This window comes from Ranitomeya imitator, chromosome 2 (genome assembly GCF_032444005.1).
Source record: "Ranitomeya imitator isolate aRanImi1 chromosome 2, aRanImi1.pri, whole genome shotgun sequence".
In the NCBI taxonomy this organism is placed as follows: domain Eukaryota; kingdom Metazoa; phylum Chordata; class Amphibia; order Anura; family Dendrobatidae; genus Ranitomeya; species Ranitomeya imitator.
This window is the reverse complement of record NC_091283.1, coordinates 460157681-460184529: the sequence shown is the minus strand read 5'-3', so window position 1 is coordinate 460184529 and position 26849 is coordinate 460157681. Positions and strand designations below refer to the sequence as shown.

Here is a 26849-nt window from a genome sequence, read left to right as displayed (position 1 = left end):
ATACATACAGTGGGGCAAAAAAGTATTTAGTCAGTCAGCAATAGTGCAAGTTCCACCACTTAAAAAGATGAGAGGCGTCTGTAATTTACATCATAGGTAGACCTCAACTATGGGAGACAAACTGAGAAAAAAAAATCCAGAAAATCGCATTGTCTGTTTTTTTAACATTTTATTTGCATATGATGGTGGAAAATAAGTATTTGGTCAGAAACAAAATTTCATCTCAATACTTTGTAATATATCCTTTGTTGGCAATGACAGAGGTCAAACGTTTTCTGTAAGTCTTCACAAGGTTGCCACACACTGTTGTTGGTATGTTGGCCGATTCCTCCATGCAGATCTCCTCTAGAGCAGTGATGTTTTTGGCTTTTCGCTTGGCAACACGGACTTTCAACTCCCTCCAAAGGTTTTCTATAGGGTTGAGATCTGGAGACTGGCTAGGCCACTCCAGGACCTTGAAATGCTTCTTACGAAGCCACTCCTTCGTTGCCCTGGCAGTGTGCTTTGGATCATTGTCATGTTGAAAGACCCAGCCACGTTTCATCTTCAATGCCCTTGCTGATGGAAGGAGCTTTGCACTCAAAATCTCACGATACATGGCCCCATTCATTCTTTCATGTACCCGGATCAGTCGTCCTGGCCCCTTTGCAGAGAAACAGCCCCAAAGCATGATGTTTCCACCACCATGCTTTACAGTAGGTATGGTGTTTGATGGATACAACTCAGTATTCTTTTTCCTCCAAACACGACAAGTTGTGTTTCTACCAAACAGTTCCAGTTTGGTTTCATCAGACCATAGGACATTCTACCAAAACTCCTCTGGATCATCCAAATGCTCTCTAGCAAACTTCAGACGGGCCCGGACATGTACTGGCTTAAGCAGTGGGACACGTCTGGCACTGCAGGATCTGACTCCATGGTGGCGTAGTGTGTTACTTATGGTAGGCCTTGTTACATTGGTCCCAGCTCTCTGCAGTTCATTCACTAGGTCCCCCTGCGTGGTTCTGGGATTTTTGCTCACCGTTCTTGTGATCATTCTGACCCCACGGGGTGGGATTTTGCGTGGAGCCCCAGATCGAGGGAGATTATCAGTGGTCTTGTATGTCTTCCATTTTCTAATTATTGCTCCCACTGTTGATTTCTTCACTCCAAGCTGGTTGGCTATTGCAGATTCAGTCTTCCCAGCCTGGTGCAGGGCTACAATTTTGTTTCTGGTGTCCTTTGACAGCTCTTTGGTCTTCACCATAGTGGAGTTTGGAGTCAGACTGTTTGAGGGTGTGCACAGGTGTCTTTTTATACTGATAACAAGTTTAAACAGGTGCCATTACTACAGGTAATGAGTGGAGGAAAGAGGAGACTCCTAAAGAAGAAGTTACAGGTCTGTGAGAGCCAGAAATCTTGATTGTTTGTTTCTGACCAAATACTTATTTTCCACCATAATATGCAAAAAAAATGTTAAAAAAGCAGACAATGTGATTTTCTGGATTTTTTTTCTCAGTTTGTCTTCCATAGTTGAGGTCTACCTATGATGTAAATTACAGACGCCTCTCATCTTTTTAAGTGGTGGAACTTGCACTATTGCTGACTGACTAAATACTTTTTTGCCCCACTGTATATATATATATATTATTCCCATAAATACATTTCTTTATCTAAATAATAAAAAAAAAACAATAAAAGTACACATATTTAGTATCGCCGCGTCCGTAACGACCCGACCTATAAAACTGGCCCACTAGTTAACCCCTTCAGTAAACACCGTAAGAAAAAGAAAAAAAAAAAAACAGGCAAAAAACAACGCTTTATTATCATACCACCGAACAAAAAGTGGAATAACACGCGATCAAAAAGAGATATGAATAACCATGGTACCGCTGAAAGCGTCATCTTGTCCCGCAAAAAATGAGCCGCCATACAGCATCATCAGCGAAAAAATAAAAAAGTTATAGTCCTCAGAATAAAGCGATGCAAAAATAATTATTTTTTCTATAAAATAGTTTTTATCGTATAAAAGCGCCAAAACATAAAAAAATGATTTAAATGAGGTATCGCTGTAATCGTACTGACCCAAAGAATAAAACTGCTTTATCAATTTTACCAAACGCGGAACGGTATAAACGCCTCCCCCAAAAGAAATTCATGAATAGCTGGTTTTAGGTCATTCTGCCTCACAAAAATCGTAATAAAAAGCGATCTAAAAATGTCACGTGCCCGAAAATGTTACCAATAAAAACGTCAACTCGTCCCGCAAAAAACAAGACCTCACATGACTCTGTGGACCAAAATATGGAAAAATTATAGCTCTCAAAATGTGGTAACGCAAAAAATATTTTTTGCAATGAAAAGCGTTTTTCAGTGTGTGACGGCTGCCAATCATAAAAATCCGCTAAAAAACCCGCTATAAAAGTAAATCAAACCCCCCTTCATCACCCCCTTAGTTAGGGAAAAATTAAAAAAATGTATCTATTTCCATTTTCCCATTAGGGTTAGGGTTAGGGCTAGGGTTAGAGTTAGGGCTGGGGTTAGGGTTAGGGCTAGGGTTAGGGTTAGGGCCACAGTTAGGGTTGGGGCTAAAGTTAGGGTTATGGTTGGGGCTAAAGTTACGGTTAGGGTTTAGATTACATGTACAGTTGGGAATAGGGTTGGGATTAGGGTTAGGGGTGTGTCAGGGTTAGAGGTGTGGTTAGGGTTACTGTTGGGATTAGGGTTAGGGGTGTGTTTGGATTAGGGTTTCAGTTATAATTGAGGGGTTTCCACTGTTTAGGCACATCAGGGGCTCTCCAAACGCGACACGGCGTCCGATCTCAATTCCAGCCAATTCTGCGTTGAAAAAGTAAAACAGTGCTCCTTCCCTTCCGAGCTCTCCCGTGTGCCCAAACAGGGGTTTACCCCAACATATGGGGTATCGGCGTACTCAGGACAAATAGGACAACAACTTTTGGGATCCAATTTCTCCTGTTACCCTTGGGAAAATACAAAACTGGGGGCTAAAAAAGATTTTTTGTGGGAAAAAAAAGATTTTTTATTTTCAAGGCTCTGCGTTTTAAACTGTAGTGAAACACTTGGGGGTTCAAAGCTCTCACAACACATCTAGAGGAGTTCCTTAGGGGGTCTACTTTCCAAAATGGTGTCACTTGTGGGGGGTTTCTACTGTTTAGGTACATTAGGGGCTCTGCAAACGCAATGTGACACCTGCAGACCATTTCATCTAAGTCTGCATTCCAAATGGCGCTCCTTCCCTTCCGAGCCCTCCCATGCGGCCAAACAGTGGTTCCCCCCCACATATGGGGTATCAGCACACTCAGGACAAATTGGACAACAACTTTTGGGGTCGAATTTCTCTTCTTACCCTCGGGAAAATACAAAACTGGGGGCTAAAAAATAGTTTTTGTGGGAAAAAATTTTTGTTTTATTTTTACGGCTCTGCATTATAAACTTCTGTGAAGTCCTTGGTGGGTCAAAGCGCTCAAAACACATCTAGATAAATTCCTTAGGGGGTCTACTTTCCAAAATGGTGTCACTTGTGGGGGGTTTCAATGTTTAGGCACATCAGTGGCTCTCCAAACGCAACATGGCGTCCCATCTCAATTCCTGTCAATTTTGCATTGTAAAGTCAAACGGCGCTCCTTCCCTTCTGAGCTCTCCCATGCGCCCAAACAGGGGTTTACCCCCACATATGGGGTATCAGCGTACTCAGGACAAATTGTACAACAACTTTTGGGGTCTAATTTCTTCTCTTACCCTTGGAAAAATAAAAAATTGGGGGCGAAAAGATAATTTTTGTGAAAAAATATGATTTTTTATTTTTACGGTTCTGCATTATAAACTTCTGTGAAGCACTTGGTGGGTCAAAGTGCTCACCACACCTCTAGATAAGTTCCTTAGGGGGTCTACTTTCCAAAATGGTGTCACTTGTGGGGGGTTTCAATGTTTAGGCACATCAGGGGCTCTCCAAACGCAACATGGTGTCCCATCTCGATTCCAGTCAATTTTGCATTGAAAAGTCAAATGGCGCTCCTTCGCTTCCGAGCTCTGTCATGCGCCCAAACAGTGGTTTACCCCCACATATGGGGTATCGGTGTACTCAGGACAAATTGTACAACAACTTTTGGGGTCCATTTTCTCCTGTTACCCTTGGTAAAATAAAACAAATTGGAGCTGAAGTAAATTTTTTGTGAAAAAAAGTTAAATGTTCATTTTTATTTAAACATTCCAAAAATTCCTGTGAAGCACCAGAAGGGTTAATAAACTTCTTGAATGTGGTTTTGAGCACCTTGAGGGGTGCAGTTTTTAGAATGGTGTCACACTTGCGTATTTTCTATCATATAGACCCCTCAAAATGACTTCAAATGAGATGTGGTCCCTAAAAAAAAAATGGTGTTGTAAAAATGAGAAATTGCTGGTCAACTTTTAACCCTTATAACTCCCTAACAATAAAAAATTTTGGTTCCAAAATTGTGCTGATGTAATGTAGACATGTGGGAAATGTTACTTATTAAGTATTTTGTGTGACATATCTCTGTGATTTAATTGCATAAAAATTCAAAGTTGGAAAATTGCAAAATTTTCATAATTTTCGCCAAATTTCCGTTTTTTTCACAAACAAACGCAGGTACTATCAAAGAATTTTTACCACTATCATGAAGTACAATATGTCCCGAGAAAACAATGTCAGAATCACTGGGATCTGTTGAAGCGTTCCAGAGTTATAACCTCATAAATGGACAGTGGTCAGAATTGTAAAAATTGGCCCGGTCATTAACGTGCAAACCACCCTTGGGGCTTAAGGGGTTAACAAACACTGTAATTTTACTAATTTATTCACTTTAGACAACCCCTGTACAACACAACATGAAGCCCCCCGAAAAAAAGAACCCATTTAAATACCATTTATATATCTATTATTTCAGCCACTGGGAAAAAAAAAGTAAATTGGGGTGAGTGGGGCCAAATTCACATAGTGGAACATACATCACGTGCCGTTTTAGCTGCAGATTAACTTCTGCAAATTTTTGGGATAGGTTTAATTCTATGTCTGAAATCAGTGACGAATATAAACACTTGGAGGGGGGATTTGGATGACCACCTATAAAGCCATACATTTGTAGCCCCACACACATACACTCCAGCTTGTGTTGGCTCCAATATAAAAATGCCGGATGCCTCAAGTTGTATGGAAAGATCTGGCAACACGATATAGGGCAGACAGCAAAGGATGGCATTTCACAAAGAGTTTTTCATAAAAATCCAATAAAGATCCATTTCCCATGCAAAACAGGCAAGAAGACAGCCGTGAAATCTACTCGGTGTCCCTCGTTCATCCTGAGGTTTCCATGTCTCACCACCTGTTATTTGTATGCGGCCATCACGCTACGCTGGTAACTGCATACAGAATAGACTGATAGAATGATTTATTGTTGTGCGTGAAAAATAATAGCTCATTGTCGAAATATGAATCGTTAGTGCAACTCTGCAACAGAGAACGGCAAAAGTTACACAAGTTTCAAAATATCCATAGCCATAGGTGGTATTCGGCGAACCTGCCCCAGAGAGTTATGCGACTGGGGCCGTACACCTTCAGCAGATATCTGGCCGAGTGCTATTTTGGCTATGCACATGCACTCTCAGATTGGCTGAGCAGGCATACAGGTCCTTCTCAAAAAATTAGCATATAGTGTTAAATTTCATTATTTACCATAATGTAATGATATAATCATATATTATAGATTCATTATCCACCAACTGAAATTTGTCAGGTCTTTTATTGTTTTAATACTGATGATTTTGGCATACAACTCCTGATAACCCAAAAAACCTGTCTCAATAAATTAGCATATCAAGAAAAGGTTCTCTAAACGACCTATTACCCTAATCTTCTGAATCAACTAATTTACTCTAAACACATGCAAAAGATACCTGAGGCTTTTATAAACTCCCTGCCTGGTTCATTACTCAAAACCCCCATCATGGGTAAGACTAGCGACCTGACAGATGTCAAGAAGGCCATCATTGACACCCTCAAGCAAGAGGGTAAGACCCAGAAAGAAATTTCTCAACAAATAGGCTGTTCCCAGAGTGCTGTATCAAGGCACCTCAATGGTAAGTCTGTTGGAAGGAAACAATGTGGCAGAAAACGCTGTACAACGAGAAGAGGAGACCGGACCCTGAGGAAGATTGTGGAGAAGGACCGATTCCAGACCTTGGGGAACCTGAGGAAGCAGTGGACTGAGTCTGGTGTGGAAACATCCAGAGCCACCGTGCACAGGCGTGTGCAGGAAATGGGCTACAGGTGCCGCATTCCCCAGGTAAAGCCACTTTTGAACCATAAACAGCAGCAGAGGCGCCTGACCTGGGCTACAGAGAAGCAGCACTGGACTGTTGCTAAATGGTCCCAAGTACTTTTTTCTGATGAAAGCAAATTTTGCATGTCATTCGGAAATCAAGGTGCCAGAGTCTGGAGGAAGACTGGGGAGAAGGAAATGCCAAAATGCCTGAAGTCCAGTGTCAAGTACCCACAGTCAGTGATGGTGTGGGGTGCCATGTCAGCTGCTGGTGTTGGTCCACTGTGTTTCATCAAGGGCAGGGTCAATGCAGCTAGCTATCAGGAGATTTTGGAGCACTTCATGCTTCCATCGGCTGAAATGCTTTATGGAGATGAAGATTTCATTTTTCAGCACGACCTGGCACCTGCTCACAGTGCCAAAACCACTGGTAAATGGTTTACTGACCATGGTATTACTGTGCTCAATTGGCCTGCCAACTCTCCTGACCTGAACCCCATAGAGAATCTGTGGGATATTGTGAAGAGAAAGTTGAGAAACGCAAGACCCAACACTCTGGATGAGCTTAAGGCCGCTATTGAAGCATCCTGGGCCTCCATAACATCTCAGCAGTGTCACAGGCTGATTGCCTCCATGCCACGCCGCATTGAAGCAGTCATTTCTGCAAAAGGATTCCCGACCAAGTATTGAGTGCATAACTGAACATTATTATTTGATGGTTTTTTTGTTTGTTATTAAAAAACACTTTTATTTGATTGGATGGGTGAAATATGCTAATTTATTGAGACAGGTTTTTTGGGTTATCAGGAGTTGTATGCCAAAATCATCACTATTAAAACAATAAAAGACCTGACAAATTTCAGTTGGTGGATAATGAATCTATAATATATGAAAGTTTAATTGTAATCATTACATTATGGTAAATAATGAAATTTAACACTATATGCTAATTTTTTGAGAAGGACCTGTATGTCCTCACTGATGAGAGGGGGAATAAAAGGTCATCAGAAACACTCGTAGAGGCTTCTATCCCAGATAAAGGACCGGAATGCAGAAATCTTGCAAGCCAGATCCATCAAAAAAGCAATTTGGCAAGTTTGGCTTTTTTTTAATCCGTCACAATCCGTCGTTTTTTGAGAATGCAGGATCCTGCATTTTCCCATAGACTTGTATTAGTGACGGATTGTGACGGATGGCCATCCGTTGCGTCCGTCGTGCACTGGATCCGTCGGGAAATAGCGGGCTGTCGTGCAAAGAAAACGTTCATAGGAATGTTTTTTCTGCACGTCGGAAAATCGGTCAGCGACGCATCCTGTGCTGTCCGTCGTCGGCTTTAATGGAAGCCTATGGACGCAGGATCCGTCGCTGACCGTCACAAAAATAATATATTTGTTGCAGACGTGTGTAATTAATGCTTTGCATGTGTTGTTTACGGTAAGGCTGGGTTCACACTGCGTTGTGTGAACCCGTTTAACGGACTACGTTACACCGCGGCATAACGCAGTGTAACGTAGTCCGTTAACGCCGCCATTACTAGCAATGGCGAACACATCGCTAGCGTACGCCCACAATGGGCGTGCGCTAGCGATGTGCCGTCATTGAGTGACGGACCCGAGACGCGGGCTGCAGCGTTTCCGGGTCAGTCACTGCTAGCACACTCTTAGCACAGATGGAGCTAGCAGATGCTCCATCTGCGCTAGCGCAGTGCCAAAGTCGGCACTTGCATTAGTGCAGTCCGTTAAACGGATTTGTTGAACGGACTGCACAACGCAAGTGTGAACCTAGCCTAAATGTATTAACCAAATAATAAAATGAAAAACAAAATCATGTGGGGTTCCCCCATTTTTGATAAGCAGCGGAGGTAAGGCAGACAGCTGTGGACTTATATTATCAGCCTGGCAAGGGCCCAAAAACCATAAACCTTACTGACATCACTGCGCATCAGAGTTGCCGGGCCTCTCTGACCTTTCCCGGCGCCTGCGCACTGCAGTACTTTCCTCTTCCCTCAACAGGGCAGACAAAGTAAGCCTGCGCCACAGCGTGAAGACAAGAAGAGGACGTCATCGTAAGAAGATGGGAGGCCCCGGACCGGATAGCGACGCCCATCAGACCTGGACCGCCCCTGGGTGAGTATAATCTAACCTCTTTTTCTCATCTTTCAGGATACATCGGGGGCTTATCTACAGCATTCCAGAATGCTGTAGATAAGTCTCTGATGCTGGTGGGCTTGGCTCATCTTCGATTTTGGGGGTGACAGGTTCCCTTTAAGTTACTTATTAAAACGGTATTAACCACTGAGGACTCTCAAATGTTAATATTTTTCAGGTAAGGATGGTGAAATCTATATGGATACATGAGAAACGTCTGCTTTGCGGGAAGAGCAGTCAAGCAGGATAGCGGTGCTGCCGCACAAATATATGAACAGTCAAAATGTTATCAATGGAGGAAAGTAGAGTCTATCACACAGTCTGAGGCTGGGTTCACATTGCGTTAGTGCAGTCCGTTCAATGCATACGTTAATAGACTGCGTTAACGCAAGTGCCGAAAAAGATCGCGATTATGCGATCTCGCTAGCGCAGATGCTCTATCTGTGCTAGCGGTGACGGACCCGAAAACGCTGCAGACTGCGTCCGAGGGTCCGTCACAGAATGATGGAACATCGCTAACAAATGCCGATTAGGACATGCGTTAGCAATGCGCTACATAATGGCAGTTAATGGGTGCGCTAACGCATCTGCTACATAGCGTTAGTGCCGCTATGTAACGGATGCCGTCAGCACATTGCCATTAACGCAATGTGAACCCAGCCTTAGGCTGCAATCAAAATGCAGAGATTTTTCTTCTTACACAAATTAAGAAGAAAAAAAAAATCTAATTTTTATCAAGGTTTTTGATCTGGTTTTCATCAGTAAGTCAGTTTTCACGATCAGTCATTTATTAGTGATGTTCTCCTAAAAAAAAAAAAAATAAATTGCAAAACTTCTCTTACCCATCAGGCTGTGTGCACACGTTGCGTTTTTTCGTGCTTTTTTCGCTATAAAAACACATAAAAACCGCATATATATGCATCCCATCATTTAGAATGCATTCCGCAATTTTTGTGCATATGTTTCATTTTTTTCCGTGAAAAAAAAGCATCGCGGTAAAAAACGCAGCATGTTCATTAGTTTTGTGGATTTTTCATGTTTATCCCGCTATTTAATGCATTGGGAACCTCCGGAAAAAAAGCGGAAAAAAAACACGCGTCAAACGCAAGAAAAACGCATGCGGATTTCTTGCAGAAAATGTCCAGTTTTGTTCAGGAAATTTCTGCAAGAAATCCTGATGTGTGCAGATAGCCTTACAGTGTTAAAATCTGACAGCATGCATATAACTAATGTATACTGTCAGTGATTTATCATGGATCCATAGACTTCTATGGGTAATTTTGAGCTGTGACTTCGATCAAACGGATACGTCTCTGACTTTTTTCCCCAGACATGATCTGCAAACACAATGAAAAACAATAAAACAAAACACCGGCATGTGAACAGAGCGAACAGATATGTGAAAAATGAAGGCGTCAATCATGAGGGTAATATACAACTTGTCAAGAACAAGACCAACAACTACAATCACACGTGCAAGGCCAATGTTCAGGATGCTTTACACCCCATCTTGAGTTTCTATTAATTACTTTCAGAGTATCAGTGTGGAGTAATGATCACATTTAGCCCCACATGGGTAATCTGGGTGGTTATGCCAACCCACAGCAGATATAATACGTTTCTGCTGCAGTATATAAGGCCTCTTTCACACTTCCCGTCTTTTAGCTCCCGTCACAATCCGTTGATTTTTGAAAAAAACAGGATCCAGCAAATTTTTCTGCTGGATCCTGTTTTTTCCCCATAGACTTGTATTAGTGACGGATTGTGACGGATGGTCATCAGTTTCAACCGTCGTGCACTGGATCCATTGGAAAATTGCTGTCCGTCAGGCGGAGAAAATATTCAGAGGAACGTTTTTTCTGTACGCTGGATATAATGGAAGCCTATGGGCGCAGGATCCGTCGCTGACTGTGAAAAGCAGGAATCCAGCGACGGATGCAGACTTTTCAAACTGAGCATGCCTGGAAGGATTTTCTAGTCCGGTAAATTCTCTCTCGCTTACTCTTTTTACGATTGATGCTGCCTATGCAGCATCAATAGTTACAAGCTATAATGTTAACAATAATAAAAAAAGTCGCAATATTCTCACCTTCCGGCGCCCCGCACAGCGTTACCGATGCTCGCAATGATTCCGGCAGCTAGCATTCCCAGTAAAGCTTTGCGACATGACCCGATGACGTCGCGGTCTCGCGAGACCGCTACGTCATCAGAGGTCATTGCACGCAAGGCATTACTGGGAACCATATAGCCATTATACTATGTGTATATTGTTATACACCCCATATACACGTAAACAAAGTAGCTTCTATTCCACAGTTCTTCTATCAAATGACCTTTTTCTCCACTTTATCTTTACTTCTTTTGGTGTGAAAGATTTTACCCTATCCTGGATCTCCTCATACCTCACCAACCGCACATTTAGCGATTCCTACTCCCATACTACCTCTTCATCTCACCCCATCTCTATTGGTGTCCCCCAAGGCTCTGTCCTAGGACCCTTACTCTTCTCAATCTATACACTTGGCCTGAGACAACTCATAAGGTCCTATGGCTTCCATTACCATCTATATGCCGATGACCTCTCTGGCCCAGATGTCACCTCTCTGTTCTCCAGAATCCCAGAGTGTCATATCCTCCTCCTCCTCTCGCTTCCTCAAGCTCAACGTGGACAAATCAACTAATTATCTTTCCTCCATCTCGCACACCTTCCCTACCTGATCTATCTATCACAATAAATGAAATCACACTTTCCTCTGTCCCCGAAATCCGCTGTCTCGGAGTAACCCTAGACTCTGCCCTGTCCTCCAAACCGCACATCCAAGCTCTCGCCACCTCCTGTCACCTCCAGCTCAAAAATATTTCTAGAATCCGCCTGTAACGGGGTCTACCAAGCTGGGGTACCTCTTTCAGTACCACCCCGTGTCTCAGGAGGTCCACTCTGCTTTGGCTGGAGTCTGAATGAAGGACGCTGGCTGGAATTGCTTGGTTATATGGGCGCATAGATCACTGCTTCTCCACGTATTTCCAGTCTGACAACACTTTACTCACAGGACACAGAATATATCACACAGATACAGAGGGCAGGCCAATAGAAAAGCGGCAGGCCAGACATACATTACAATAGCCGCAGGTGGCCGGAGCCTGCCGATATTTACTGTGGGAATTACAAAGGTGGGGGGGAGGACAAAAGGGGAATATTGTGTCCCCTCTGCCCAGGGCGCAGCCTGTGGGCTGATGCATTAGGGACATGCATCTGACATGGAACCTATTATACATATATATAACTGCACAACATATTCTGGGTGCTGAGTGGTTCCGTAACACCGCCCTTTTTTCAACCCTCACGCAACCAAAATGCTTGTGCATGCCCTAATCATCTCCCGCCTCAACTACTACAACATCCTCCTCTGTGGCCTACCTTCTAACACTCTCGCACCCCTCCAGTCTGTCCTTAAATCTGCTGCCCGACTAATTAATCTCTCTCCTTGCTACACTCCTGCTTCCCCTCTTTGCAAGTCCCTTCACTGGCTCCCAATTTCCCAGCATATCCAGATTAAACTACTAACACTGACCTACAAAGCCATCCATAACCTTTCTCCTCCATATATTTCCGTACTAATCTCTCAATATCTTTCCTCACGTAATCTCCAGTCCTCCCAAGACCTTCTCTCCTCCATGCTTAATCTCTCCTCACCCAACCATCTCCAAGACCCCCCGAATATCTCCCATCCTCGGGTATTCTGTGCCCCAACAGGTCAGGTTATCCACCACATTTGGATCCTTCAAAAGAGACCTGAAAACCCATCTTATAAATAAATAATAATACTAATAATACTTGTTCCAAAACTACTTGACTATTGACACAATTTCCTCTGTCGTCTACAGCCGGCACAAGTAATAATAAAGGATGATCACAGCACTAATCGACCTACACATAGCCCATTTTAAGGAACAATTCAATAAGGTCACATGAAGACCACTCCATTCCATTTTTATTTTGAAGCGCCATTAATTGCAGGGCAGTGTACAAATGAAAAAAGGTGCAACTGGAAAAGGAGGAAACTGACGACCCACCACATGAGGGAAGGGAGACAGCATGTGAAAGTAGAAAGGAAAGAAGAAAAAGAGTGGTACTTGGTGTGTTATCGTAGGGGCTCAATCCCAAGGAAGGGAACTACATTTTTGCTCACCTAATTTAGTTGCATTTAGGGTGCAAAATGGAAGACCTCATTTCCGTAAATCACTTCTGCTGCCAATTCCCAAAACTTCTCAGCAGCAAGTGAAGAACATTAAGGTAGCGAGGAGAGATGAAGGACTCCATTGGTGTACGGGACCTCAATAGAGTGGCGAAAGAGGATCATCCGGTGACTTGTAACACCTCGGCTTGGCCTTCCTTACGCTTTTTTTTTTATTTATTAAAAAACTGTTCCACGAGACGCCATGTTTACTCTTTATTCCACATGGCAGCAACCTTTACACTACTGAGGTCCTGTAGACCGTTGCCGCAGTCCTCCAGCTTTCCTAACTACCTAGTACATGAGCGTAGCATCAGCCCACATGACTGGATAGTGGCAGCATTTTTTGAACAGATGGGTTTTCAAGTTGATTTAGAAGGCTTCAAAAGGTGGAGAAAAATCTGGTAAGATGGGGGATACATTTTCGAAAATATGAAGAATGCATGGAGGAATTTGGAAGACAAGTTTATATGGAGCAGACATTCCCCCGCCCCACTAGAGGTGACGTCCGCTGGAGGTGCAACGCCTGGCTTGCCACACTGAAACAAGTCGTCTCCAGCAAAACAACTGTTCAGATTCTTTTTAACTAATGAAAGATGCCCCCTATATGATATATGGCACTCTTCCCTACTGGCAAGGTTTCAGGGGGAGAATAGCTGTAATATACATCCTGCATTCCTCCGGGTGCCCCTGTATAAAACTGGAGGCACATGATACCTAGGACCGAGACCTAGGGACGGGATAAAACCATTACAAGGCACGGGTGGAAACGTTCACAAACGCATCAATTCTGGTCTGTACCTGGAGGAAACAGCGGAGTAGTGTTGCACAGAGCTAGAGTCGGCCTTATTCACACAAAGATAGCAGCCATCCTGATTTATTCAAGGTTTTTGCTTTCATACACACACTGATTGATAGCTGATGGACTGCATGTATAAAAATTTTAAAAAAATCATAGCATGCACTACTATGATCTATATTATGGACCAGACGACTATCATAAGTCAATGGGTGCATAAAAATGGATCATATATGGAGTCGCCATCCGTAAGTCATGCGTTTTTTACGGATCAATCACAATTTTAAAGATAGGAAACTGTATTTGACAACTTTCAAGATGCTAACACTTAAAAAAAAAAAAGTAAGTTTTTAATGGAAGGAGAACAGACGGTCGGTATGGCATACGATCGTGTGTACCCAGCCTTAGAATAGTTAAAATAGAAGCAGCCAAATCTTTTCAGGCTAAGAAAGAGAAGGCAGAAGCGTTTATAAGCAAAAATTGGGGACACCGAAAGCAGTCAAACAAGACACGTATAATCATAAAACTAACAATTATATAGGAGAACCGAAACAAAAACAGGCTACAAAACAAAGGTCAGTTTCCCACCTTATTTTGAACTCAGCTCAAAGTACCTTACATAGTTAGGCTGGATTCCCACGTGTGTTACCCGGTCCATACTCTGACAACAACGCACAGACCAGGTACGGACCCAAACTCGATAGTCTCACAAAGGCCTAGGAGGGCGCAGAGTTCGGGTTAGGAGAGCTGCAGTCTTATGGCCAATACACACCCGCTGGTAAACCACTGTCGATAAGCTATATAAAAGTTGATTATTGGTTTGTTACAGGCCTGATCAGCCTCCTGAGTACAATTCCATAGATTGTAGCAGCAGCATACAGGACAATGTGCTGCCCAAAAAGAGGATTTTTATGAGCGCATGAACGATCCAACCACCCAATGAATGAGCGTTTTGCTCGGTCATCAGGAAATTGCCGCCATAGGTCAATAATGGGCTAGTCTAAATGGTTTTTCATTATAGGAAAATCATATCTGACAACTAAAGCCAATGTCCTCACGTCACCCCCAGAAATATCACCATAAAGGGAGCCTGCTGATATAATCACTAGGGCAGCAGACAGGCTAATGTACGGGAACCTACAGAACGCCCTAATGACACTACAAGGGCACTTACACAACTCTACCAGTGAGCAAGAAACTGGCACGCCACATGGGGTAAAGGAGCATGAAGGGGGTAGCATCAGTGCCCCAATACCTACAGGGCCAGGTCCCATCCGGAGGATAGGAGGCATGAAGTCAAAGCCACAATCTGCCTCCTGCTGAATAGCCACGAGCAGCCACGTACGGTCCAGGCCCCTGTACAAAAGATGATTTGTCTACTCAGCAATAAAAAGGAGTATTTGGCCAAAAGCTGCAGTATGATTGTGTCTTCTAAATCTAAATTTCTATGCGCATAATGTGCCCCCAATAGATCTTAAAGCTAACCCGTCAATTCTCGGGACTGGAGAGACATTTCAGTATAGTATGGCACCAGAGAAACTTTATTGCCATCTGTAATTTACTCTCCATCATAAAAGGATATGTTATAAAACATCTTTCTAACACCTATATAGCTGTTATTGTGGTTTATGGTTAGCAGAAATTATGACACGTTCCCTATAAAGGAGGGGTCTCTACTCTCATCTCAGAAATTTAGGGCATCCCCCGAGACGCATATATACCTTGGAGATGGGGGCACTGTCACGCACAAACAGAACTGGAGAGGTGGCCGTGCATGTGTTGTTCTCCCCATTCATTTAGATGAGTTACAAAACTTGGGGGTTTAAATTTGGTAACTGGGCCCAGCCCTTGAGAAAGATGAGGGTCCAAAGTTAAGATAAGCCGCCCGTAACCCTCCCAGGAATAATTTTTCAGACACGTGCACTCGGCCGGGTATAGACGCAGATGGATGAGTAGCTTTTGAACCAGAAGATACTTACTTTTTCCCTGAAGAGCCTACTTTGTTGCCTGAAGAACAGTCTTGTGACTTCTTTTAGCGACATCTCAGCTTTCAAAGCCTTAAATGGTTCTCAAAGAGGTTTAAAAACCTAGGGGTTTATTTGTTTTACTATGGGTTTATAGTTATTAACATGTATATGGATGACATTTATGTTACAGATAAAGCTCACAGCCTTGGTAGCAGTGGGATATTGTGACACATATTACACTTTTTGCTGCCCTTTTATACTTTACGCCTTTTATGGCCCCTAAGGCTTTATTCACATCTACAGTTGTGGCTAAAAGTATTGACACCCCTGCAATTCTGTCTGATAATACTTAGTTTCTTCCTGAAAATGATTGCAAACACAAATTGTTTGTTATTATTATCTTCATTTAATTTGTCTTAAATGAAAAAACACAAAAAGAATTGTCCCAAAGCCAAATTGGATATAATTCCACACCAAACATAAAAAAGGGGGTGGACAAAAGTATTGGCACTGTTCGAAAAATCATGTGATGCTTCTCTAACTTGTGTAATTAACAGCACCTGTAACTTACCTGTGGCACCTAACAGGTGTTGGCAATAACTAAATCACACTTGCAGCCAGTTGACATGGATTAAAGATGACTCAACCTCTGTCCTGTGTCCTTGTGTGTACCACATTAGTAACATAGTAACATAGTAACATAGTTAGTAAGGCCGAAAAAAGACATTTGTCCATCCAGTTCAGCCTATATTCCATCATAATAAATCCCCAGATCTACGTCCTTCTACAGAACCTAAATAGAGCATTGAGCATGGAGAAAAGAAAGAAGACCAAAGAACTGTCTGAGGACTTGAGAAACCAAGTTGTGAGGAAGCATGAGCAATCTCAAGGCTACAAGTCCATCTCCAAAGACCTGAATGTTCCTGTGTCTACCGTGCGCAGTGTCATCAAGAAGTTTAAAGCCCATGGCACTGTGGCTAACCTCCCTAGATGTGGACGGAAAAGAAAAATTGACAAGAGATTTCAACGCAAGATTGTGCAGATGTTGGATAAAGACCCTCGACTAACATCCAAACAAGTTCAAGCTGCCCTGCAGTCCGAGGGTACAACAGTGTCAACCCGTACTATCTGTCGGCATCTGAATGAAAAGGGACTGTATGGTAGGAGACCCAGGAAGACCCCACTTCTTACTCCGAGACATAAAAAAGCCAGGCTGGAGTTTGCCAAAACTTACCTGAAAAAGCCTAAAACGTTTTGGAAGAATGTTCTCTGGTCAGATGAGACAAAAGTAGAGCTTTTTGGGCAAAGGCATCAACATAGAGTTTACAGGAGAAAAAAAAGAGGCATTCAAAGAAAAGAACACGGTCCCTACAGTCAAATATGGCGGAGGTTCCCTGATGTTTTGGGGTTGCTTTGCTGCCTCTGGCACTGGACTGCTTGACCGTGTGCATGGCATTATGAAGTCTGAAGACTACCAACAAATTTTGCAGCATAATGTAGGGCCCAGTGTGAGAAAGCTGGGTCTCCCTCAGAGGTCATGGGTCTTCAAGCAGGACAATGACCCAAAATGCACTTCAAAAAGCACTAGAAAATGGTTTGAAAGGAAGCACTGGAGACTTCTAAGGTGGCCAGCAATGAGTCCAGACCTGAATCCCATAGAACACCTGTGGAGAGATCTAAAAATGGCAGTTTGGAGAAGGCACCCTTCAAATATCAGAGACCTGGAGCAGTTTGCCAAAGAAGAATGGTCTAAAATTCCAGCAGAGCATTGTAAGAAACTCATTGATGGTTACCGAAAGCGGTTGTTCGCAGTTATTTTGGCTAAAGGTTGTGCAACCAAGTATTAGGCTGAGGGTGCCAATACTTTTGTCTGGCCCATTTTTGGAGTTTTGTGTGAAATGATCAATGTTTTGCTTTTTGCTTCATTCTCTTTTGTGTTTTTTCATTTACGACAAATTAAATGAAGATAATAATAGCAAAGAATTGCAATCATTTTCAGGAAGAAACTGAGTATTATCTGACAGAATTGCAGGGGTGTCAATACTTTTGGCCACAACTGTACACTCAGAATTAGTTTTTTCTAACCTGTAAGGCCGTCTTCAAACGTTTGATATTTCAGGTCCAAGAATGGACTGCAATGTGCGGACGGACAATGGGTCTCCTGAACCAGGACTCAACAACCCAAGGGGGACTGCCATGTGTCTCCTGAACCAGGACTCAACAACCCAAGGGGGACTGCCATGTGCTGACGGGCCATGGGTCTCCTGGACCAGGACTCAACAACCCAAGGGGTATATATGAGGCTACTGAATTCGGGTAAGAAGACCTGCAGCCGATCCAGACATTGCAGTCCATGCTTCGACCACAAACGGCAGATGTGAAACTAGCCATGTAAGAACAGAAAAATTGAAGTCTCTCTTCACGCAGGGGGTAAAAATCAGTCACATGGTAGACCCAAAGGATACCAAATGGGCCCCACTGACAGTATTAAGGTACATCAAGTTTCAGTCATGGTGTCCATCCTCTTATTGGAGGAATAGGACCTCTTATAGGAGGAATAGGAGCCATACTATTTTTTTCCAGTAAGGGAAGATCTGGAATGGAGGCTCCTAACTGAGCTTCTGATGCAGATGTGAGCACAGCCCAAGGCTTTAGTGACACGTACTACTGCACTGTGTGTAAATTTGGTGGGAAAATAGAATGAAAAAGCAAGGATCTCCCCCCTCCCATCCTACAGATGCCGTAAAATATTGGGAAGAGTCTTCCTATATTCCCCCAGCCAGGTTCAATATGGCTTTTTAAACCAAATATACTTCACTCCGGCAGAGCTGCAGCGTTTTCAATAATCTTATGTGATCTCCCATGTAAGGTTTTAAAATTAAGAAGCAATTCTTACCCCCTTGGATCACCTGCAAATACCATATATGACGATGTGTCATCCATCAATCACCTGACCACTGCAGCCAATCATACACACGTGATCAATGAGACCAGTAATTGCCAGCAGCAGTCAGAGGACTGATAGAGAGGAGGTCATTACTTCTGGGAATTTTATAAAATTGTAGAAAAATCTAAAAAATAATCTCCTCCCTGTGACAAACCTACAACTCCTCGACTATTTGCTGGAAGCTATAGATTCCAAACTGTACAGCCATCAGCAAGACTCAGGGGCAGTGAGGAATACACACATATTTGGGTTTCGGACAGTTTAGGGGACAAGTAGCTGACACATCCAGAAACGTGATGTTGATGAGTAGCTTCTTGAGATATCAATTTGTTTTTATTATTATTGCCCAGTCAGTTGGCTCCTGGAGTGAACTAACTGGCTTCCAAAGTCAACAGTACTTTATATTCTAGCATCCTCCTATACTTCATAGAAGGCACATTAGTCACACAAGTCAGATAATAAAGGTCTACAAATACATACTATATCATGCTATGCGCAGGAGCTGAGCATACAGCTAAATGGCTTCTGTGGGTCATTGTGTTTTCCTGCAAACCAGAGAAAAAGCTATAGGTACTACACATCAATGGTGCAGGGACTTGCTACATCCGTGGGCAGTGGAGGTAAGGGATCTTACCTGCTCCGCTAGGTGGTACTGAGGACAGCGCTGACCAGGCTGCAAGCACAGCGCCCTTCTCTAGAGGCAATCTGCAGGTGCACGGCACCGAAACTAGAGCTTCCCGCAATCATCACAGCCTGATTTGGGCAGGGGGTGGGAGTTGGCATGGTAGGTGCATATCACCACTGTACTACAGGTGTGTGCCAAGGCGGATAGAAAAAAGGGCTGGAAATGAAATGTCTGTAAAGAAAAGCTTTCGTTCCTAGTCACCCTTCCAAGTGGAGACTGGCAGCACTTTTCATTTTCTGTTTCTCAGCTACGAGACAAGCTTGTCACCCTGTGGCACCATGAGGGTATATAGCGAGCGCATGGCGTTAGTATAATGGTCAGTATTAGACGGGGCTATAATAAGGTACCCACCGAAAAGTACAGGGCTTCTAACGTGCCTCCAATGTCAAACAGATCCCACAACGCTCGGTGCGTGCTCATTGAAGGGGATGAGCTTTCTATTTTACCATCTAGGTAGGAAAGGCGTGCAACTGGAACGCACATAACGCAAGATGGCAGCGGGAGGTTTAGTGTAAAGATAGCCGACTATAAATCAGCTTAGGCTACTTTCACACTGGCGTTTTTTGCCAGACGTCGCAATGCGTCGTTTATGGCAAAAAACGCATCCTGCAAAGTTGTTTGCAGGATGCGTTTTTGCCCCATAGATTAACATTGGCGACGCATTGCGACGCTTTGCCACACGTCGCAACCATCGTGCGACGGTTGCGCCGTGTTGTTGCAGACCGCCGGGAGCAAAAAACGTTACATGTAACGTTTTTTGCTCCTGACGGACTGCTTTTTCCGACTGCGGATGCGCGGCCGGAACTCCGCCCCCACCTCACAATGGGGCAGCGGATGCGCCGGAGAAATGCATCCGCTGCACCCGTTGTGCAGTGCGACAAACGCTAGCGTCGGAATCTCTGCCCGACGCATTGCGACGGGGAGATTCCGATGCTAGTGTGAAAGTAGCCTTAGTGTGTGAATAGCGCTCTATCAGCAACAGGTTTATAGGAAAAATCCTCCTCCTGACCGAGAAGCTGAAGAAGCGGAGACCTCCACTGCGGTAATACAAGTGCCCCAAGACGTCAGCCACCATGTGTGCTATGTGGTGACCTCATTTAGGTCACAGATTACCTACAGTCCTGGTCCAGTTTGGTTAAAGGGAACCTGCTGTCATCCCCAAAATTGATGATGAGCTAAGCAAACCAGTATCAGGGGCTTATCTACAGCATTCTGTAATGCAGTAGATAAACCCCCGATGTATCCTGAAAGATGAGAAAAAGAGGTTAGATTATACTCACCCAGGGGCGGTCCCGGTCCGGTTCTGGTCCGATGGGTGTTGCGGTCCGGTCCGGGGCCTATCTTCATCAGATAACGTCCTATTCTTGTCTTCACGCTGCGGCTCCGGCGCAGGTGTACTTTGTTTGCCCTGTTAAGGGAAGAGCAAAGTACTGCAGTGCGCAGGCGCCGGAAAAGGTCAGAGAGGCCCAGCACCTGCGCACTGCAGTACTTTACACTACTCTCAACAGGGCAAACAAAGTACGCCTGCCCCGGAGCCGCAGCGTGAAGACAAGAAGAGGACGTCATCTGATGAAGATAGGTGTCGGACCAGACCGCACCGCAACACCCATTGGACCAGAACCGGACCGGGACCGCCCCTGGGTGAGTATAATCTAACCTCTTTTTCTCATCTTTCAGGATACATCGGGGGCTTATCTACAGCATTACAGAATGCTGTAGATAAGCCCCCGATGCTGGTGGGCTTAGCTCACCTTCGATTTTGGGGGTGACAGGTTCCCTTTAAGGCCAGTTTTCTCATACGAACTATTTGTGGTGTTCACGGCTATAACACATATCTATTAGATCTATACACATGGCTGCGGTTTAGTTTTTTTGTAGACTATAGGCCTACTAAAGAAAAAAAAAAAAGTCACCTGACATGTCCAATTTTGATCCATCTAACAGATCCCAATTTCGCATACAAGTCTATGACTCCGTTATAATCCCGGTCAGCACTCGGGAGGCGTCGTCGTACTGTCCGCAATGAACAGCGCCAAATGTAGATGTTTTTCCTCAATTGTTTTTCAGTGTGAAAATCACTGATGAAACACTGATGGTAAAAACTGACATTGATGACATTGTTTCTGGGTTTTTTGTGCATGAGAAAAATGCCCAATGTCTAAATTTAAGCCCAAAGGTTTTTTTTATTTCATCTAAGTTCATAAACGGTTCTGCAGTTTTCTAATCTCCTGCGAGTTACGATTTAATCACCATTTTCAATGTTTCTGCTTCATGACAGTGAAGTAGAACATTCACATTCAGATGCAGAAGCTAAAAACCTCCAGACTGAATCTCCCTCCCCAGAGTGTGAACAGTCCTCTATGAAACGCACCTTGCGTCTGATAGTTTGCTGCAATGTATCAGCGCAGGTACAATGTAGCAGGGTCTGGAGTCCAGTTGAGGGTGATCACAAAGGATGGTCTACACTGGCTGTAATGCACATAGTATTTGTAATCAGTTTTACACAAGTCCCCGGCTAAGAACTGGTGCAGGGTCGGTGTGCTCACATGTGTGGATATACGTAACTGTACGCACACCGCGCAGTCCTGCAGGTGCGCTCCTCCAACATTCGAGGGCGATGACCCAATTTTGACAAGTCGGAAATAACAAAACGTACAGCAACACTAATGCACAAGGATACAAATCCAGTTTATATATACACAACCTCCCGTATAAGACTCAGTCCCTCAGCCGCTGTCATTCAGTATCCCAATACAGAAAGCAAATTTTCTAACTCCTACTTCCTAGAAATCTGAGAAAACAAAACAATCCATCTAAGCTTCTTAAGGCACTTCTGTCCAATCTCAAGTTCACAACTTGCTGTCAGTGGACGTATCCTTCTCACAGCCAAGTTCACCACCGTTGTATCCAGTCGGAGTCTCCTTTTGGAGCTAAAGCCACTGGAGTAACCTATCATAACATAGGAGATCTGTCTATAGACGGGATACAATGGTCACAAATGACAGCTGTGAAATACACGATCGACCTCCGGTCAGTTATCACTCGGATACCAGGGGTCTTTAATATAGTGAGGAGTCCATGCATGAGAAAATGACAGTGGTTAGTGTAAATAAGACCCCCGATGACCCCTTCTCTTTCTCCGCAGTCAGTACCACAATACACAAGAGTGACTACTATGAGTGCCCTAGATCACATCCTATGCGGCCATCATCAATATAAAAGTACATGAAAACAAATGACATTTGAAATCTGTAGCTTTATTAGCAGTCTACAGAAACGACATCGTCCGACACTGTCATTCTCAATAAATAACCCAAATCGGCAACTTCACAGAGGTGAAGGGTTAACTGAGGTGTACAACAACAACCAGCCACGGAAGGTTAGAGTCTCTCCTGCCACTTCTGCACAAAACTAGGAAATGGGGGCAGCTGGGGACATAAGTTAGGGCCAGGGCAGGCCAGGTGACCCACACACCACCGCTGTTCCCCAGCCACACAGTAGTGCTCACAGCACCTATGTGCCCACGGAGGGAAGAGCTGCTGCCAAGCCGACAGAGTGATTGGTCCCAGACACGGCATCACATGCAGCAGCATCAACACAGGGAGGGAGCGAGGCCCGGGAACACTTCTGCCAGGCAAAACACACGCCGCTTTCTTACCTGGGGGTAGCTGAAAGTTTTGGATGTTGGTTGGATTTGGAGGCTGCGGCACCCGCGGTGCCAACATGGGAGGTGCAATAGTTGCCCTGATGCCACCAGCTGGCGCTGCTGTAGGAGTCCTTGGCAAGCTTTGAGGCACAGTGCTGACTGTCGCTTTGCCCATCACCGCAGGAGTGCCAGGTGCAGGAGCTGCTCCTCCAGGGCCAGGATGCCCTGCTTGCATAGTCTGTCCGATAACCATATTTCCAGGGTTAGGCTGGCTCTGCTGAGGAGTCTGAATAATAGTTTTGGGGGACTCCGACTTGATCACCTGGCTAGAGGCCGGGCTGGGCTGGCTGTTAATTTGCAAAGAGACCCCGCCAGGAGCAGGCAAAGGGGAATTGATCACAGTATTGCTTCCATTCTGGGTAGCTGGCACTCCCTGATGCACGAGAGGTCTCACCAGCGCTACAGTAGTGGGTACACCTGCCATGCCCGTGGGCTGCGCAGCTGCCCCAGGAGTCGGTGTTGACGAGGAGGAGGAGATGACAGAAGCTGACACATTAGTCGTTGCAAGATATGAAGTCTGAATCACGGTGTTGGCCCCTGCGTTTATACCACCCTTGGCGACAGAAGCGGGGCCGTTGTTTACCAGGTTAACACCTGGCACAGGATTACTGTTCCCCTGAAATGCGGGGGCATGCCCACCAGGTCCGTGAGAGTTTAATACCACATTATTCCCATTTATGGTCTGCAGGGCAGTAGTCTTTGCGTTCCCTGAGCCGTGGTTGGGCAGAGCAGTCGCTATGGTGCCAAGGACCCCAGCTTTGGCTTGACTCAGCGGTCCTGGCGCTTCAGACCCAGCGGACTGGACATCATCCGGCTGCTGGGCCGCAGTCTGTGGTCGGCTGTTGTTGATGACGCTTCCTTGAACTCCAGGTACAGAAGCTCCTACGGGACAGAACAACAGTGTGACACAGTGATCCCACAGAGGAGGAAGACAGGAGGGCATCAGGCGCCCCTGGCATACTCTACCACCTGGCAAAGGGGCAGATCGCTGCATTCTAATATCGCCACCATGATGGTCACTGCATTAACCCCTGTCACACCCTTACCTGACTGAGACAACTGTCACTGATGTCTGAGAAGTGCCCACAAACTGGCACTGCGCTTTCCCCTTACGGCCGAACTAATGAAACCAGCAAAACTTGCAGTAAACTGTAACCAGACAGGTAAACATTAATGGCTGTCACATGACCACGACGATCACATGACTGTAGTGGTCACATGACATTTCCGTTACCGTTTATGAGAAGAAACGGAAAGTGGCGCAGTACAAGTGGCGTGAAAGTCAGATCATGTGACCGTTTGCGCCAAAATAACAAGAGGCCGCATCTGCAGACCCCCCGAGCCCACTCAGTACGCATGTGGCACCCCCACACCTGGGGGACCCCTCAGTGACCCCTGATCACCCCCAGGGTGACTTTGTGCAGCTCCGATGACCCCCAGCACTTCCCTGATGACTGCTGGGCCCCCGGGACAGACAGGCAGAGGCCCCGGCAGGAGCTCACACCCCACCAGTGACAGCAGGCATGTCCTCGTCCCCCCTGCGAGCCCCCAGCACATCCAGCGCGCCGCCAGCCCTCCACCACACCGCTCCCCCGGCTCACCAGTCTTGGGCATCCCCGGGGAGATTCCTATCTTCGGCTCTGGCTGGACCCCGGCACTGGCTGCTGCCCCTACCCCAGGGCTGGCAACATGGTTGGCTAGGGCCTGGTTGCGGACCTCGGGGGGACCCGGATGCGGCTGCTGTGAGTGGTGGTGGTGATGGTGGTGGTGGGCTGCGGCTGCCAGTTGGGACTCCAATGAGCCCACCAGTTCACTGACCACTTTGTCGTCCACGTCCGTGTTGAAGAAATCATCCAGCAGATCCGAACCCGCCGCCATCTTTACTCCGCCGCTCAACTCCAGGAGGGCAGCGGCGCTCTGCGCCTGCGCGGCTGGCCACACACGTCACACCAAACCAACTCCCCCATTGGCCGGCGCCGCCCTATATAAAGCATGGGCAAATGGCTGCGAGCGGTATTCGGTGTTCCAGGAGGGTATGGAGCGGAGCTCCTGGGGTGGCAGCGGTCACATTACACGGCAGCGGGCCTGGCGGACTTAACCGAGCTCGGAGACGGGTTTGGAGGCAGGAACATGGGACTAATAGCGCCTTCAGCGGGCACGGGGAGGAGGGGTCGTCTCTTTGTCTGTGCTAATTCAAAATGGCTGCGGGTGAGCGCCCGGCTGAAGGGCGTCACACCTGCCGCCGGCGGGAGGCTACAAGTCCCCCCGACTGTCTGCGCTGTGGACGGGAGACACAAGCCCGCTCTCTTGTCACACACCCAGCCTCCGGGGGCGGAGATAGGAGGCGGTGTGTGCAGGACGCGGGCACCGGGGGCGGGCGGGAGGCGCAGCATTTCCGGGGCCGTGAGGAGGAGAGGGCGCGCTGACTGCTCCGGGTGTGTTGGGGTCTGTGCGCTCCGTCCCGGGACTCGACTTCTGTCTGCAGCTCTCTAACTTTCTACTTGTCGGTGACTAGACGCTGGTGTGTTACGGACAGTTCAGTCCCTGCGTCTTCTGTGCGGAGCTGCGGTCCCTGACAGGGGCGCTATAGGGTTATCACTTATGATAACCTCGTTGTCCACACTCCTGTGGCACAGACTTGTGGCCTCATCCACGGGGGGTCCTGATGTAACTCTCCACTTCACACTGTGGTGGGTAAAGTGTGACTGTTCCACGCCAAACCCTGTGAGATGTGAAGGTGGCATCTGAGAGCCCACCCAAAGCTGTGCCCACGTCTGCGCCATCGTACACTGCACAAAGTAGATGTTCCGTCACTGCGAGCGGGTGCGCGTGCCTTATATGGACCCTTTTTAGTTGAATGGGACCGCCATATAAATCTGCAAACAATCCGCCATGTCTGACTACATGTAAAGTGGTTGTCCTCTACTTGGACCACCAGTGAAATGGGGAAGTAAGGCTAGGTTCACACTAGCGTTGCGCTGCCCTGCGTCGGCGACGCACGTAAAAACGCGCGCAAACACGCGCGCGTTTTGCGACGCGTGCGTCGTTTTTGACGAAAATCGGACGCACAGAAAATGCTACAATGTAGCGTTTTCTTGCGTCCGACGCTAGCGTCGGAAACGATGCACGTGGCGAAAAACGCCACCAAAACAACGCACAACAACGCACGCGGAACGCCAATGTGAACGTAGCCTAAAATAAACTTTATTCCCCGCCAGTGATGTCTGTGCCAGGTGTTCTGCTTGTAATCTTGTCATGTGAGCGCTGCAGCTGATCAGTGGGCACTAATGCGCTAAGCACCCGTCCGCTGCAGCCTATTAATGGCCTCTGATCTGTTCTGGCGATCCACCGACTATGCGCATAGACTCCCATTAAGGCCGAGTGCACATGATCTGGTTGTGGCAGCACTTTAGATGCAGCTTAGGTTTGCTGCAGTATATTGAATGCAGATGAATCCGCATGTGTTCACTGAACCGTGCAGATTCACCGCATTCAAGAAATTCTATTGGCGAAATTGACATGCTGCAGTCTGAAAAGACGCACCACATGTTAAGGTACCATCACATTAAGTGACGCTGCACTGATAGACAATGATGCAGCGCCGCTGTTTAGTCGTTGTGTGGTCGCTGGAGAGCTGTAACAGACAGCTCTCCAGCGACCAAGGATGTTGAAGTCCCTGGGTAACCAGGGTAAACATCGGGTTACTATGCGCAGGGCCACGCTTAGTAACCCGATGTTTACCCTGGTTACCATTGTAAATGTGAAAAAAAACAAACAAACACTACATACTCACATTCCGGTGTCTGTCGCGTCCCCCGGTGTCAGCTTCCCTGCACTGTCAGCGCTGGCCGTTAAGCTGAGCGGTGATGTCACAGCTGTGCTCTGCTTTACGGCCGGCGCTGACACAGTGCAGGGAAGCTGACGCCGGGGGACGCGACAGACACCGGAATGTAAGTATGTAGTGTTGTTTTTTTTTCTTTACATTTACTATGGTTACCAGGGTAAATATTGGGTTACTAAGCGTGGCCCTGCGCTTAGTAACCCGATGTTTACCCTGGTGACAAGTGAACACATCGCTGGAT

General features: G+C 45.8%; 1 protein-coding gene across 2 annotated transcripts in view; it reads right to left on the bottom strand.

The window, feature by feature from the left end:
* TAF4 (TATA-box binding protein associated factor 4) overlaps positions 1-25100 on the bottom strand; it is an 86298-nt gene extending 61198 nt beyond the window's left edge. The window contains exons 1-2 of one of the 2 annotated variants that reach the window (XM_069751203.1): positions 24369-25100; positions 22720-23649 (exon numbers count right to left, since the gene is read on the bottom strand). In XM_069751203.1, the coding sequence (XP_069607304.1) occupies positions 22720-23649; positions 24369-24645 (1207 nt within the window). In that variant the 5' untranslated portion in view covers positions 24646-25100. The remainder of the gene's footprint in view (positions 1-22719; positions 23650-24368) is intronic. The other variant, XM_069751204.1, reaches the window with a different exon arrangement.
* Between the last annotated feature and the right edge of the window lie 1749 nt (positions 25101-26849).